Source organism: Schistocerca nitens, chromosome 8 (genome assembly GCF_023898315.1).
Source record: "Schistocerca nitens isolate TAMUIC-IGC-003100 chromosome 8, iqSchNite1.1, whole genome shotgun sequence".
Lineage (NCBI taxonomy): Eukaryota > Metazoa > Arthropoda > Insecta > Orthoptera > Acrididae > Schistocerca > Schistocerca nitens.
Window position 1 is genome coordinate 486186441 of NC_064621.1, and position 18150 is coordinate 486204590.

The following is an 18150-nucleotide window of genomic DNA, read 5'->3' on the forward strand; positions in this document are numbered from 1 at the left end:
ACTGACGAGGACGCTTCTGTCTGCAGCACCACGATGGTCGGATTCGAGTGTGGAGACACCGTGGAGAGAGGATGCTGGACAGCTGCATTATACACCGCCACACTGGTCTTGCACCGGGTATTATGGTATGGGGCGGTATTGGATATTACTCTCGCATGCCTCTAGTACGCAGTGCCGGTACTTTAAATAGCCGGTGCTACATATCCGAGGTGCTGGAGCCAGTTGTCCTTCCTTACCTTCAGGATAATGCACGACCACACGTGGCACGCATTGTCCAAAGGTTCTTCGTCAATAACCAGATTGAATTGCTTCCATGGCCGGCTCGCTCTCCGGATCTTTCGCCGATAGAAAACATGTGGTCCATGGTTGCTCAACGAGTGACCCGGATTACATCCCCAGCTGCCACACCAGATGATCTTTGGCAACGTGTGGAAGCTGATTGGGCTGCTGTACCCCAGTAACACATCCAACGTCTCTTTGACTCAATGCCGAGACGTGTGGCAGCGGTGATCTCCAACAATGGCGGCTACTCTGGCTACTGATTCTGGCAGGACCACATGTCACAGACGTCTGTAAACGTAATCATTTGATACTTGGTCAACATGTTATCTACAAAATAAATTTTGTTGTGCTACCTCTTGTCTTTCTTGGTGTTGCATTTACGGTGGCCAGCAGTGTACATTCACATAATTACGGAAGGCTAAAATATGTTATTAGTTTCAGATTTTATTTTGTTTCCACCTTTCTGACAGTCAAGCATTAATCGCCTTGCAGAACAATGAAGTTATTTTTGTCTGTTTACTAAAGAAATTTGACTTTTATTAATTTCCGCAGAGGCAGTCAGTGTATTTGAAACGAAATGTTTAATTCCACAGTACTGGCTAGTTTCAGCTGTTCGCTGCATTTCAAGTGCACGTTTTCATCTTATAGCACGTATGGCATTATGGTATAATAAAGAACCAAACATGAGATAATACAATACTGGTACTCCAAGAAAATTAACATCCCGAAAACCGCACTGAAAAGATATCAATTCGAGGTCTACTTCATTGGGAATCTGGACATACGAATGGGCACTTCAAGTAGGCACTTTTAGTATGATTCACGAAATTCCGATGCTCTTGGAGTATCCTCTGATGTCTTGTTTCTTTTATGACATAATGTATGATCTTTCAATGTTTTACACGTACGTACATATGGGCTTTCTACGTCATGATAGCTGCGCCAGCGCGGCGTCGACTGTTATCTACGCTCTCTGGCAACTGCTGAAACGAATCTAAACAGGTCGCGAGAAAATATTGCGAATGGTGGTTTGAAAAGCGTTACCTTCAAAGTAAATAACCTTTTACGTAAGTTGAACTATGTGCGAGAATGTACGAAGAATTTCTTAACTCACAGAGCGTTTGACTCTCGTTTAAAAATCAACTCTTTGATGACGCGCCATTTAGAAGCATTTCGAACCCTGAAGATCAGACATTTATGTCATTATTAAAAATTTTACTGGCACATTTGTGTGTAACACGCGCAAAGAAAATCAATATTATATGCGAAAGCTTAGCTTCTTTTGCCGCTTCTTAACCTTAGAAACCAATATTATATGTGAAAGCTTTGCTTTTCTTGTAGCAACGCTATGTATATTAATTTAAAGTATTAACTTTCTGTGTTTGTGTGTTCGTGTTACTTAACAGTGAAGTTGCTGTTGGCTTACTACATCACGTGTCCCATGCTCTGAATATCCGCTGTTATCGGATTGCGAGATCGCGTGACATGGCCTATGACTGGCTTACAAAACCGCATCGCAAACTCGATTTGAATGATTCGGGAAGTAGCATGCGGTGTTTGGTGGAATTCCAATGTATACTTTCATAATACGAAAATACGCAGCGTACATGTTGCTGCACATCAAAGTTATTTCCAAAACGTGTCTTTTACCCTGAGTTTTGTTTTCTAAAGTGCCGGGAAGTTCTACGCCCGTGTCTAAAACCATAACCAATCAATGGATTGTTAAGTATTGCAGTTCCGAGGGAAAATATACTGCCACTTAACACGGAAAAAGTGTCTTCGCCCAGGAAAAAGTGTATTTTTAACCGGGATATCCGGGAATTTTTTTTCCTTGTCCACGTATACACCCTGTCATTGATCTTATGGATTTTTCCCAGAGGCTACAGATTTATGGCATAGAATCGCAAAAAAACCTAAAATCGTAGAACATAAAAATTGAAGTTCCACTGTATGTAGAAAAAGAGTGTAAGAAACATGATCTTGCGTAAAAATAAATTTTGGTTTAAAAAATGTTGACAGGCTCATATAAAAGTAGAAAACAACTATCAAACAATGGTTAGTCTAGGTTGTAATAACAACAACATTATGGAAAGGATAGATTGCTACTCAGCATATAGAGAAGATGATGAGTTGCAGGCAGGTACAAGGAAAAGACTGCTTTACGTTTTAGCTTTTGGTCAAAAGACCTCCTGAAGTAGAAACCACGAACAGATTCACACAAGCACAACTCACACACACATGGCCACTGTCTCTGTACCCTGTGGGCAGACTCAGTTGTAACTGCACCTGACGGGAGCAGCAGTCTGGTGGTGGGGGTAAGGAGGAGGCTTGGGATGGGGAGGGTGAGGTGGGAGGAAGGTGTTGTGGGAGTGTGCAGGGATGTGGTGGGGCAGGGGGCTTACGGGAACCTAGGATATACTGCAAAGAGGATTGTCACCTGCACAGTTCAGAAAAGTTTGTGATGGTAGGAAGGATCCAGATGGTGCAGGCTATGAAGTGAAGCACTTTGCACTGGGCAGCATGTTCAGCAAGTGGGTGGCCCAACTTCCCCCTGCCCACTGTTTGTTGATGGGTATTCATGTGGACATTGTTAGTCATCATGTCCACATAGAAAGCAGCACAATGATTGCAGCTTAGCTTGTAGATCGCGTGACTGGTATCGTAGGTAGACCCGCCTGTGACCAGGACAGAGTAGGTGTTGGTGATACAGGTCTTGCATCTAGACCTAGATGTTCCCATCAGATGCAGTTACACTTCAGTCTAGCCATAATGGACAGAGTGGTCATGTGTGTGAGTTGTACTTGTGTGAATGTATGTATGTTTTCTACTCCAGAAAAACGCCTTTTGGCCCAGAAATAAAATGTTTAACAGCCCTTTTATTGTGCCTGTCTGCAGCTCAACATCTGCTTTGTACAGTGAGTAGCAATGTATCTTTTTCATAACATTATTACAAAATAAGTATCCTTTGTTTCAGAACTGTTAGTTCATTCCTCAGGTTGAAAGTGATCCCTTTTTTTTAATGATGAGAGCAGGTAAAGATCTTCCCGGTCTTATGTAAATTTTCTATATTTCTGTAAAATTTAATTTCTATGTGACCAGTATTGTTGCTGTTTACTTTCCAATTTTTACATTTTCGTCATTTCTTTATTAATTCTGTTATCCCAACTGTTTCTTTTCTTTCTTGATGAAATGTTCTAAAGAACACCAGAAAGAGGATATTTAAGTTAGCCTCAACCATGAATGACTTGAATATCAGTTGAAATATCCAAATGTTTGTAACCTTTCACTGTATTTACTACCTGTTCAATGATTATATCATGAATACACAGATTGATTTAAAAATAACCATAACACAAATGTTAATTTATTGTATACAACTTTCTGGTCAGTTTTGTAGCATTGTTTAGGAAAGGGAGAGCAAACTCTTTTATTACATGTGTAAAACAACCTTTACAGTTATGTGAATGCTTACATTCCATACATAAATCACAATGTAAATACCTATCAGTTTTAAAATACGTTTGACTGGAATGAAGTCAGTTGCTCAAAATTTCATCAGTTCTTAGTTCTGTATACTGTTTTGTTATATTTTGCAGCCTTGTCCTGAAGGAGAGCCAAATGCCAGAGACTTACAGTGCTCCCAGTTCAATAACAAAACATACAACAACAAAGTGTACAAGTGGGTGCCATATTATGACAAATGTAAGTGTTTGAAAAAGTAAATTAATTTATAACAAAGCTTATGAAATAAAACTATTTTGTTCTTATTTATTAGAAACTTATACTCATGCTATAATGACTTATGTACTTGAAGTAGACTTCATTTTCCAAAACTTTTGAGAAGGTGTTGCATTCTAGAATAGTATTTCACCTGAGCAACAGTAATATGCTCAGCAAATCACAGTTTGGATTTCAGAAGAATTGCTCACTCACAAAATTTCACAAGTATCAAATAACAAAATAGTACCCATTTACATTTCTGTGACCTATCTAAGGCATTTGACTGTACGAATCACAATATTCTGTTAGATTACAAGATTCCTGCAATTGTTGAAGCCAAACAATGGATAATGTCATACCTTACCAAAAGAATGAAGGAAGTTGTACTTAGTAATTCAACCAACGTAGTCTGGGGACATTAATCTGACTGGGGTAGAAATAACATATCAGAGTCCTCAAGGCTGAACCTTAGGTCTGCTATTGTTTCTCATATATGTAAACAATCTTCCATCTACTATACAACAAGCAGAATTAGATCTTTTTGCACATTACACTAGTATTTTAATCAATTTGAGCATATGCACAGCAACAGAAGGAATGGTAAACAAGGTTCTTAAACAGGGTGGCTATTCTTCTAGAACACCTGGAATTATCACGGAATTCATTTTATCTGGAAAAGTCAGGGAAACCTCAGGGAATTTTGGAAGTTTCATAAATCTTCAGGGAAATCTAACCTAGCATTGAAATTATATTCAGTTTTATAAATCATAAATTTTAGTATACTTAATGTTGGAAAGTGTTAATTATATGAATATTGTCCCGTATAAATTATCGATGTTTAAAAACTATGGTTAAACTATTGCTTGTGGCTGCTAAATAGCTCAACTGAGAGGAAAGAAAAGTCATTATTGTGGTATGGTGCCCCCCCCCCCCCAATTTATCAGGAGCTTCTTGAAACCACCTTCCTCCTCACACCTGGGATTCTCAGGGATTTTTTTTTCCAAGTTTGTGTAGCCACCCTGTATTATTGACTGGTTTTCTGAGAATGGTCTTGCCCTCGGTTTTAAAAAGATACAAAATGTTCAGTTCTCCAACCCAGGAGTACTACAGCCATCATGAGTATAACATAAGGCGAAGAAATAATAAATAAAATGGAAACTTTAAAATTCTTAATGTCAATATTAATGAGAATTTCAACTGGAAAAAAACACATTTCATAACCACTAGAACAACTTAGTTCAGCCACTTTCACACTTACAAGGGAACCTCCCCATCACAACCCCCACAGATTTAGTTAAAAGTTGGCACAGTGAATAGGCCTTGAAAAACTGAAAACAGATCAATCGAGAAAACAGGAAGAAGTTGTGTAGAACTATGAAAAAAATTTGCAAAATATACAAACTGAGTTGTCCATGCGCAAGATAGGCAACATCAAGGGTAGTACAAGCTCAGGAGCGCCATGGTCCCATGGTTAGCATGAGCAGCTGCGGAATGAGAGGTCCTTCCCTCAAGTGAAAAGTTTACTTTCTTTTTTTTCGCAAAGTTATGATCTGTCCGTTCGTTCATTGACATCTCTGTTCACTGTAATAAGTTTAGTGTCTGTGTTTTGCGACCACACCACAAAACCGTGCAATTAGTAGACAAAAGGACATGCCTCTCCAATGGGAACTGAAAACATTTGATCGCAAGGTCATAGGTCAACCGATTCCTCCACAGCAAAACACGTCTGATATATTCTATATGACACTGGTGACGGCATCTGCGTCACATGACAGGAATATGTTGTCGACCCACCTAACTTGTACACTTGGCGAATGGGTAAAAAGATTCTTCTACCTTGCCCGATTTAGGTTTTCTTGTGGATGTGATAATCACTCCCAAAAAAGTGATGAAAACAAAAGAGTTTGTCACATAAACTGCAACAAATGAACGGATGGACAAGTATAATAACTGTCTGAAAATAAAAAATTAAACTTTTCACTTGAGGAAGACTTGAACCAAGGACCTCTCATTCCGCAGCTGCTCAAGGTAACCACGGGACCACAGTGCTCCTGAGCTCAAACTTCCCTCGATGTTGCCTATCTTGCGCATGGGCTACTCAATTTGTATATTTTGCTTATTTTTTTCATAGTTCCACACAACTTCTTCCTGTTTTCTCGATTGATCTGTGTTAAGTTTTTCAAGGCCTATCCACTGTGCCAACTTATAACTAAATCTGAGGGGGGTGCGATGGGGAGGTTCCCTTGTTAGAATCATTTCAAATCTTGGGGAGAGACATATCAGTAAGTTGACATATTGATTCTAATCTTACATACAATAATGTGCTGGTGTATCTCATCTTTTAGAAAGAAAGTCTTCAATTCTTAAAAAAGGACTGTAAGAATCATATCTGCTGCTCACTTACAATCATCTTGTAGACATCTGTTTAAGGAGTTGTGTATTCTGACAACTGCTTCCCAATATATTTATTCCCTCATTAAATTTGTTGTAAATAATCAAATGCAGTTCAAAAGGAACAATTATGTACATAATTACAATACCAGGAAAAAAATGACTTTATTAGTCCACGTTAACGATGCCTTTATCACAAAAATTGGTGCACAGTGCTGCAATTAAAATTTTTGATCTTGTACTGAGTGATATAAAATGTCTTAAATGTCATAAAATTTGAAAACAAACTGAAAAAGTTTCTCCTTGACAACTCCTTCTGTTCTACAGAAGAATATCTTTATTCTAGTGTGTAAAAGTTGGTGGGTAGGAACTACTAACTCACATCTGTGTATTTAATAACAATAAAAACAATAACTTATAAATGATCAGTATGTAGCTATGTTTCCAAATTAATCTGTGATGTGAATGTAAAATTATTCATTCTGTATCATTATTACTTATTGTGCAAAAAATCCATTGAACATGAAACTAACTAAGTGAACCATGTGGAAAACAAAACAACTTTGTGACTCAGGCAGAACATGGAATATTACTGACACAGTTAAGTAAGAAATCAGACATGAAAATGGTCTCTAAAAATTTGCAACTGCTAAGCTGTTCTCTTGAGGCCTTATTGAATTTTGTTAATGAAAAGGATGAAAACAACACTTCACGCACTGCAAAGGTATACCAAAAATCAATTATCTAGAACAGCTAGTACTAGGGAAATTGAACTGTCTGCAGACAGCCAAGGGCAAAGTATAGCTACTGAATTTCAGAGTAAAAGCAGCCAGACTTTAAATTAATAATGAAGCCATCTATGATATTTGATAGAGCTAGAGGAATAAGTTGGGAGATTTCCTTGTTTTGTGTCTTTCCGGTGGGATCAGATCATGCTGCAAGGAATGAAATAAAAACTTTTTTAATCTTGCTTAAAAGAGGAATGTATGATCTAAGAATAACAAATATCACTGTTTTCTTGAGTGCTGCTTTCTTATAAGTTGGTGTAATGACCCTATGTCAACAAAAAAACAGAAAATGCAAACATGAAGGTAGGAAATATTTGTAGGCAGTTTGAAAGTGCAACATTTGAGGACAAAGAATTTGGGGAAAAGATTCCACACTACACATTATTTTCAAATAAATAGACTAAGGAAAAAAACTTTAATTACAAATATTTTAGAAGTAGTAAATAAGATCTCAAATGAACAAAGTGATGCCATAAAGGCATGCCTCTCATGGATAGAAAGTATATGTTATCTGGAGAATCAAGTCTAAAATCTGCCATCATTGAAGCTTCACTACTCCAACCCAAATGTGAGATTTCATTAGAGCAAGGAAACACCCCCATTGTAACCAGGAGTCCAGCCTCGCAGGCAGAGACAGAGACAACATTCATGTGTGTGTGAGTTGTGCTTGTGTGAATGTATGTATGTTTTCTACTTGAGAAGAAAGCCTTCTGGCCGAAATCTCAAATGTATAGCAGTCTTTTTTGTTGTGCTTATGTGCCACTCAACATCTCCTCTATATGGTGAGTAGAAATCTATCATTTTTACAATATTCTCTCTCTCTCTCTCTCTCTCTCTCTCTCTCTCTCTCTCTCTCTCTCTCTATATATATATATATATATATATATATATATATATATATATATATATATATATAATCAGAAAATTGTATACATTTTATAAATGTCCTAAGCAACGAGTCCTGTGTGAAAGTGCTTCCCTACACAAATACCAATGATGCATATGATTCCTTCTCTTCAAATTTCATGGGGTATATTGAAATGTGCTTTCCAAAGAAGCTGTCAAGAATCAGGTACAGTGGTAAAATAAATGCAACTTCCTGAATTACATCTGCCAATAAAAATTCTTGTAATACTCTAAAAAGACTAAGTTTTAAAATGAAAACATCCACAAATCCATATTTCAAGGAACATATTGAGAATTACAAAAAAGTATGTTGAAAAGCAATCACTGAGATAAAATTTATGACTAGTGACTGCATAATAAGACAGCCTAATAACAATTGAAAGCTATTTTGGAAATTGTGAACACTCAAACAGGGTAGAAATGTGAAGAACAGGATATAATTTTAAAAATGCAGAAAATGTTAACATTTAAAAATGTGTCAAATTATGTAAACAACCAGATGACAAACCCTGCACTGCCCAGGTATTCATGTTACCAATTCTCTATTAGAAAAGAAAACAATAAATGAAGTACATTTGTAGTGAAGTATCAAAAAAATTTCATTTCCATGTTTTTGTGAAAGCACCTTTGAAATTATAAAAAAATCATAGAAAGAAATGTGCATATCATACAAATGTATATGTACAATATCCAAATTAAGAAAGATGATCCCGGACAGTTTCTGTAAACTGGGTACAGCTGCTTCGCATGCGTATAATGCAATTTTGTAAATGTCTCTATGGCAACACCTCTTCATAACTCTACAGATAGCTATTGTTTTCACTTACAACCATTTGAATTTCAGTTGAAAGCTGTCAAAAGCATTGCCAGGTTGCAGGGATTTCCTTAAGTTCACTCGACTGTAGGAGTGTCTTAATAATAAAGAATAAATGTCTTAAAACTTCATGCATGAAGCAGCATTTTTTCATGTATCTCATTGATTATGAACCGTGCGACTGCTACGGTCGCAGGTTCGAATCCTGCCTTGGGCATGGATGTGTGTGATGTCATTAGGTTAGTTAGGTTTAAGTAGTTCTAAGTTCTAGGCGACTGATGACCACAGATATTAAGTCCCATAGTGCTCAGAGCCATTTGAACCATTTTTCATTGATTATGAGATCACATCTTCACATCTCTTGAAATGTGTTGTACAGTGATCTATTTGCGTAGGTACATTCCGCAGCATATATATTCTGTCAGCAAAATATGTTGTGAATAAAGTTTTTAGGAAAGAAGTAATAAATTTAAACAGCATACAGAGTGCGACCGTTTTTCGCATATCTCAGTGTTTATGATACCATATCTCCTGATCTATGTGTCATACGGTGATATAATTTTGCTGGTATGTTCAGTGGCATATGTGGTTACTGCCTGCAATGTGTTGTGAATAGAGTTGGTTGAAAAGAAGTAATAAATTTAAACATCATGCAGAATGCAGCTGCTCTTCTGCATCTCAGTGTTTATGATGTCGTATCTCCCACACTATATATGCTACCATGGTATACCGTGGTAGGTGCTTTTAATGGCACATGCAGATACTCCCTGCAAAATTTATTGCAAATACAGGTAATATCATAGAAGCGATACATTTAAACATCATGAAGGATGCAGCAGTTTTTCACACATCCTATTGTTTATGACATATCTCCTGAATTTTGATAGGTAGATGGTTCTTATCCCCACAGCAACTGTTGCCTGACAGTAAGGTATGTATGTACCAAGATTGGTTGAAATTGGTCCAGTGGTTTAAAAGGAGATGTGAAACACACACACACACACACACACACACACACACACACACACGTACACAAATAGATTTTTATAATATGTATGGCTAACTTCATTATGCAACAACTACATTAAGCTCAAAATTAAAAAATCTAGAAAAACCAGAATGTAGCATGAGAGTAGATCCAAAAATGAACACAAAATGACAGAGAGCCTGAAAAATTAAATGTTGGGAGGAGAAGATAGAGTGCTATGATCTGTCATAATCAAGACTTTTTGTAAAGGAAAACATGGTCCACAATAGGCTGCAATATTCGTTGACAATTGAGCAATCGGCCGATTTCAACATTCATGTCATTTTCATGCACATGTGAATAAACATCACATGATGTATCACATTAGATGTTACACATAATTCAAATTACTGTTCCACACTTGAGGCCAAGTTTTACATAGTCCATGTCCGATAAGTGTGGCCCCAAGTTTTGAACAGTAACTTGAATTATGCACTATGTCTAGTGAGATACATCAGGTGATGTTTACCCCACATGTGCTTGAAAATGACAAAAACGTCAAAATTGGTTGATTGCACAATTAATGAAGAATAGTACAACCTACCATGGACCAAGTTTTCCTTAAAAAAAATTCAGTCTGTGGCCCCACACAAAAGCAAAATTGTAATAAAAATTGAAACTGCTGCACAAACTGTAAGACCCTTGGCATACATTTCCAACTTATCATTTCCTGAAAGGTTGAAAATATCAATAATGAAGCCATTACTTTTAAAAATGGAGACAAATATTAGGTAGAAAGCCATTGACCAATATAATTCTTTCTGCCATACTCCAAAATATTGGAAAAATTGATGACACGCCAAATCAAGAAATATCTGTGTCTGTAAGTTGTTAAACAGTAATCAGCATGGCTTTAAGACAGATAAAAACACAGAAATGGTAATGTGCTACACTGAACAAATCATCAGAATCCGAAAAAAAAAACAATAACATATTAGGAGTTAATTTAGATCTCTACAAAGCATTCCATACTGTCAACAACAACATTCTTTTAGAAAAATTAGAAGCACTAGCTATTCAAGTGTTGGGCAAAAAGTGGTTTGAATTTTACCCATGAAACTGAACTCACAATGTAGGACTGATGGTACCTTATTCCAATCACATAATCAGTCATACATGATAAACACATCCAAAACAACACACACGAAATAATGGCAACAAAATATGACAGATTTCATGCACACCACTAGCCAAAGACTACCAGATTCTTTTGCACAAGATGCAATTTGGCTTCACATATTCAGTTATTATCACCACAGAGATTGGCTTGCAGTAGGTAAACTTCATATGACATGGTGTGCAAACCACACATTTTGAAGGCATCAAATAATCATTTCAACTGGTTTTGTAGATAAATAATTATAAAAATACAATATAGAGGTCTTCTGTAGTGCAGTGGTAAAGTTACAGATTGAGATACAGAAGAGTGTGGGTTCAAATCCCATTGAGTGACAATTTTTTAAAATCTTTATCACAATGACTCTGATGTTCATTTATTTCAATGAATTGGTTTCAATGTATTTTTTTTATTTTTAATCTTTTGTTGTGTCATTTTCATCATCATATTGACCATTTTATTTTCTGTTATCTTTCTTCCTATCATTCTTTTCTGATTTGGAAACTGCCCGAGTTGTCTATAACATGTAAATGAGTTCCAAGCAAGACTGCTCATCTGCTGGTATTGCATCAGCTAGCATAGCAAAAACGAGATGTTACAGCTCACTTTTGGCACTGACACTTGAATTTTTTTCTGTCTTCAGTTTGCTAGTTCAGGTCAGCTTTAACTGCTGTGAGCAGAGAGAGCGCAACTAATAGTTCTGTCGCAGGCTGCTGACCGCCTTTTTCTTGGATATATTGCACATCAAGAGGTTGTGGTTAGATTAGGACATGAATGTAAATTCAGGGCTTCAAAATGAGTTGCCTGCCATTGTTCAGTCATTGATCATTTACAATCAGCTATGGACAGATCATCTAATGTTCCCACCATACCTGATGGCAACAGATTCCTACATCACTCTGCATTACATGGACACAATTTCAGCGTGTGAAATGATCTGCCATGTTTGCATGTCACCTTTAACCGAGTGGTAGTCGACGTAGCAACACTGGAGCACCAAGTGACAACTATCAAGTAATTTGTAGTGCAATAACCCAACAAAATTCTGATTCTAGGTAAAATTGCTTAGTGGATTGAATAATTCTATCCAGTAAAGTTGACCAGTCTGATGTGGCAATAGAAGACAGCAAAAAGAAGGCTGAAGTTTTAAATTTTGCATTTAAGCAATCATTCGTGCAGAAGGAAAGTACAAACATACTGTCATTTGACCATCACACAGACTCCTGTATGAAGGACATAGTAATAGACATCCATGGCATAGCAAAGCAACTGAAAGAGTTGAAAGGAAAGAAGTTGCCAGGTTCTGAATGTAAGAAGAGTAGAAGAACAGACATGCAAAATTACAGACCAATATCAGTAACACTGGTTTGCTACAAAATTCATGAACATATTCTACATTTGCATGTAATAATTTCCTTGAGACAGAAAAGCTTCTGTCTAAGAATTAGCACAGATTTAGAAAGCATCACTCATACAAAACTCAGCTTCCTCTTTTCTTGTATAACATCTGGCAAACCACGGATAAATGGCAACAGGTAGGTTTGATATTCCTAGATTTCCATAAAGTGGTACAGACTGTGAACAAAGGTATGAGCATACAGAATAAGTTGCCAGATGTTTAGGTGGTTTGAAGACTTCTTAAGTATGTTATCCTCGATGGTGATCGTTTGTCGGAAATGAGGGTATCGTCAGGAGTGCCACTCAGAAGTGTGATAGGACTGGCTTTATTCTCTGAATTCATAAATATCTGACTGACAAGTTGGGCAGCAGTCTGCAGCTGTCTGCCAATGATGCTGTAATATACAGGAAAGTATTGTCACTGAGGGACTGTAAGAGTACAAAGGATGACTTAGACAAAATTTTTAGCTGGTATGATGACTGACAGCTTGCACTGAATGTAGAAAAATGTAAGTTAATGCAGATGAGTGGGAAAAACAATCCTATAGCATTATTAGTGGGCTGCTTGACACAGTCACTTTGATTAAATGTCTTCGCTTAATGTTGCAGATTGATGTGTAATGACACGAACACATAAGGATGATAGTAGAGATGATGGGCAGTTGACTTTGGTTCATTGGGAGAAATTTTAGGAAAAACAGCCCTTCTATAAAGGAACTAATGTGCAGAACACTAGTGCACCCATTCTTGAATACTGCTCATGTGTGCAATATCCCCACTGGGAGAGATAAGAGGAAGACATTGAAGCACTTAAAAGGTAGGCAGCTAGATTTGTTACCTATATGAATGGCTGCATGGAGAGCTGTATCAAACCAGTCTCAGGACTGAAGACCACAACGACAACGATGAATGGATTGAAAAGAAATCAGCTGTCTCTCAGTAAATTTTTGAATTTAACTTTTAAGTCAAAAGGCTTCAACTTGTCTTTAGGACGAGAAGTCATTCGGAACATGACTACTGTGGAGATGCTTTGTGAACTCAAATGGGAACCCCTGGAGGGAAGACTATGTTCTTTTTGTGAGACATATTGAGAAAATTTAGAGAACTGACACTTGAGGCTGACTGAAGAATTACTCTACTGCCACCAATGTACATTTTGTCTTAAGAAGATAAGAGAAATTATGAGCAACTGGAAAAATAGTCAAAATGTAAACCCAGATATGGTGTTGGGTGCCAAAGTTATAGACAGAGTAAAATCTATGCACAGAGACTCAATTCCATCTGTTTAGCAGGCCGGTGTGGCCGAGCGGTTCTAGGCGCTACAGTCTGGAACCGCTCGACCACTACGGTCGCAGGTTCAAATCCTGCCTCGGGCATGGATGTGTGTGATGTCCTTAGTTAGTTAGGTTTAAGTAGTTCTGAGTTCTAGGGGACTGATGACCTCAGAAGATAAGTCCCATAGTGCTCAGAGCCATTTCAACCATCTGTTTAGCTCTTAGAATTATTTCAAATATTTTTACCTTAGAAGATGTCAGTATGGCATACTTTGGCTAGTTTCAGTCTCTTGCAAGGTATAAAATAATATTATGCAGTTCCACCACTTGCTGACCAGAACAGTTTGTTGTACCAACTTTCCAATACCCTTGTTATAGAAGGCAGCTGCCAGTGCTTTCTGCCAATTCTCTACTCTGGCCTACAGCTCATTGTCTGTGCCAAAATATTGTCTTCGTAGCCAGCGGCTCATGTGAGCAGAGATGAAACTCAGAGGGAGACAATTACGGGCTGTATTGTGGGTAATCAAACATTTCCAGTTGAAAACAATGCAGGAGCATCTTCATTGCCCCTGCAGAATGTGGCTGAGAATTGTCTTGAAGAAGAAAATGCGCGACAGTTATGTAATGTTGGCTGCATAACTCCAGGCGAAATTTCTCACCAGGCCCTTGAACTTGGCGAGAGGCACTATTGTTCTAGGTATCTTTATTTGCTCCCTGTGTGCTCAGAACTAAGAAAGAATGACAAAATGCGATCGACGGGCATACTAGAGATGCTGCCCAACACACCTGTACAAAACTTCATCAAATTTTCACTGTGGTTTCCATTTCGCGACCGATCATTCCTTACTTTTTGAATAACCCTTGTACATACACAGCAAACAAAAAGAACTAACACACAAAGAAATGTGTCATGGCAGTGTTGTTAAACTTTACAACAGGCTGTCAATTGGCATCAGAAAATTGCATGACAAAAATAAATTTAACACTAGAACAGCATACTTACTGACATTCCTTTAACAGCAGAAAGAGTCAGTTGACTCAAACAAGTATTTTATATTATTCTACCATAATCCCTATTTTTTGTGAGTACTAACAACATTTCTTTAACATGTAATTAGTACATGATTTACTTATTTCAACAAAGAAATGTCTTACAGTTCATTATTGTTCCTCCTAACAAATTTCCCAAACAGTGTACTTTCATAAACTAACTATTTTTAGAACCTTCCAGACACATTTAGTATTTGTGCTCCATATCATACTCATGTGTGTTCTGTACATGGATTTGTTGTGATTTCTACACAAGTCATTTGAAATCTGCTAGACCCGCTTTGCACAGGTGATTTCTGATCTGTATGCAATTTTTCTGCAGACACCTTTACAGCACTCTGCACAGTTGTTGCTTGTCTTGTTGCCTATGCAAATGGTGTTTAGGCACTTCTTCCTTTTTCGAGATGATTTGGTCCTGCATCATTTTCTTTTGTCCATTCTTCTTCTTGCTCTTTCGATACCGTGAATTAATTCACCAGCAGAAGTGTGAACTTCTTCCTTTCCATTTTGTTGTTCATTACTATTTTGTAAATGACCTAAGCATTTATTGCTGCCATGTCCAAGATGACATAGAAGACATGCATCTGCCATCTCCTACATGCAACCTTCGTAATATAGATAATCATTTGATCAAACACATCTACCCCATGCCTTGTTGCATTGTAGTATGTTATTCCTGGTTTCTTTATTCCTTCTTTGCTTATTGCTATGTCAGTATGCAGTGTACTGAGAAAAATGTCATTTTTATTCTTTTATCCTTGGTATACAGTCATCATGCAGTATGTTGCCAGTCTGTTGCAGGATGGTAGTGGAGTATATTTCAGATTTGGTTTGTAATGAAGTTTTCTTTTCTTTGAGCTTCTTAACAAGTTGAGGGGATGGGAAGAAGTTGTCTGTCATCATGTTTCTTTCTTCATTTAGAAATGGGTCCACGAGAGACAGAACAACGTACTCTCAGAGTGGTCATTTCTCTGTATGCGTATCCTGTTTTCCGAGGTACAGGAAAGCATTACAGATATACTTTGTCACTACATCAGCAGCAGTCCAGAAACTGAGACCATATTTGTTGGATTTGTTGAGCCTGAATTGAATGAAGCAGCATCTTGTTTTGCTTGATAATAATTGCTCGTCTGTGATCATATCTTCTCCAGGGTGACAAGAATGGATACTGTTTTCCATTGAATTTCCCCAAATTTCGGATACAAGAGTGAATTTGTTGGCTGGCATACATTCATCTCAGGTTGATTTTTCATCAAGATGGAGAAATCTGAGAACCTCTTTGAATCTGTTCAGTGACATAAGGTATTTAATGAAAATAGGCCCTCAAGAATGCAAACAAAGGTCATCTGCATTTTGTACAAATGACACCCTGAGCTTTTAATTTTTCCAGATCCTCAGGTAACATGACCCAATAATTATATTTTTAGTATTTTCAGGCATTTGATTCTGTGTGTTTCTTTAGCATCACTTCATCAGAAATAAGACAGAAAGCTCTGATGACTCATTGGTAAGTGTAAGAAGTTGGAGCTCCTCACTCCTTTAGAACATTTGTAGCTGACCTTTCTCCAGAAGATGAAAAATTTGCCATGTCCCACTCGTTCCCACCCATGGCGACCATCTCTGTAGAGCCATTCAATTGGGCCTGCTACAATGGTTGATGTGAGAATTGATACAGATCAGCATTTGAAACCTCCTGCACTAATACCTCCTCTTTCACATTGTCTTTGTCTTCATCTTTATCTTCACTTGTATCCAGTACAGAATTGTCATCTTCATCAGTGAAGTCAATTTCCAATTTAACATGGAGTTTTCTAAGTGACATAACTTTTCTTTCTTTCATAGGCCAAGAATATTACCTGAATGACATGATACAACTTTGGCAGATTGAATGAGCACATGCCAAGATCCATTAGTAAGCAGAAACAACTCTGCACAATTCCTGTTTGTTGCTGATTCATTATTAATTATTTACATGTATTCAGAAAAGATATTACAACAATGTAAGATTGTCCCTTTCCACCATTTTAGGTGCATCAAATGAAATGACCCTAGAAAATATAAATATTTTCTAAATGATAATACATTTTCATGAAGAGGAGAAAACATTAGGAAAAGTCGTTTGATTTCATGAATGAAGTAAAAAAATGACAGTGGTCATTTTGACCTGTCCCGCCATTCTATTGATAAAGATTGTATTTTGCCCCATAACATTTTTTACACTTACATATTTAAAATACAGATGTTGTCTGATGTAAAATCTCTGCTGAATCATTGTTGTGTGTAAAAGGATTTGCTGGCTAGGGAGGATACAAGTGAAGGCCTACAAAGAGCTGACTTAAAAATAAATAAATAAATAATTAAAAACAGAAGCATATATGTGTGTAAATTTGTATTACTATGTGTTGTATCGCATTATATTCTTATGTGTGTATTATTTTATGTATTTATTTGTATGATACACTTTTTGCAGTGTTTTCACATAACATTCACAAGTACTGGTTATCCATAACAGAATGTCCCAGTTTTGATTGTATAATATAACAATCTAAATTAGACTAGTTTCAATAAATCATACATCAAATTGAAGGTAAACTAACCGTGTTTTAAATGAATTTTATCCATAGTGGGTGCTGTCGAACTCCGTGACTGTTCCTTTATAGGGTGTAGAAAAATATCCACTACCAGTCACAATAATGGATAGCAGATATTTTTCTACACCCTATAACCCAGTTTTTCTAAAAAATGTTCAAAATTTGCACCTTTAGTTATATGGCAAATGTCCAACCTAAAGTCCAGTTCTTTTCACACTTTTGTTGACAAGTTTGGAGTAATGGAAGCAATAGCCTCTCCAGTTCTGTATCTCAATACTGGCAGATTGTTAGCTAGCAGCAGAATGTAGACATGGTTAGCTAGTGCCAGAATGTAGGCATGATCTTTTATAAAGCCTCAATGGGATAAAAAAATGCATTGTGTGAGGTTAGTTGAATGTGGAGACCAGCAGAAAAGAGCTGTTGTATTGACCATTACAACCAATCAATCAATCAGGGACTTTGACATTCAACCACTCTCATATGAAGCAGATGAGCTGCATCTTGTTGCCAAACAAAGTTTTCAGGTTCACACTTCTACCTGGGGAAAGAGCTAGTCTTGCTATACACTTGACATCAGGACAAAGTGCAGAAATCATTTAACTTTGTGAGTTGCCTCATCAATGAACACCACACGATCAAGAAGATCACCTTCATGCTCCAACACTTCGCTTCACTTGCACTGTAAGATATACCATACTTATCTGGATTTTAAATATATACCAACTGTAACTGGTATAGATGCATGTGTAAACATTTTCTTAAAATCTTCCATATTGTCATATTTGGCAAGAC

At 37.1% G+C, this 18150-nt stretch overlaps 1 protein-coding gene across 1 annotated transcript in view; it reads left to right on the plus strand.

The window, feature by feature from the left end:
- Window positions 1–18150, plus strand: part of LOC126198725 (A disintegrin and metalloproteinase with thrombospondin motifs 7-like) — a 673695-nt gene that overhangs the window by 576260 nt on the left and 79285 nt on the right. The window contains exon 10 of the mRNA XM_049935245.1: window positions 3879–3984. Within this exon, the coding sequence (XP_049791202.1) occupies window positions 3879–3984 (106 nt within the window). The remainder of the gene's footprint in view (window positions 1–3878; window positions 3985–18150) is intronic.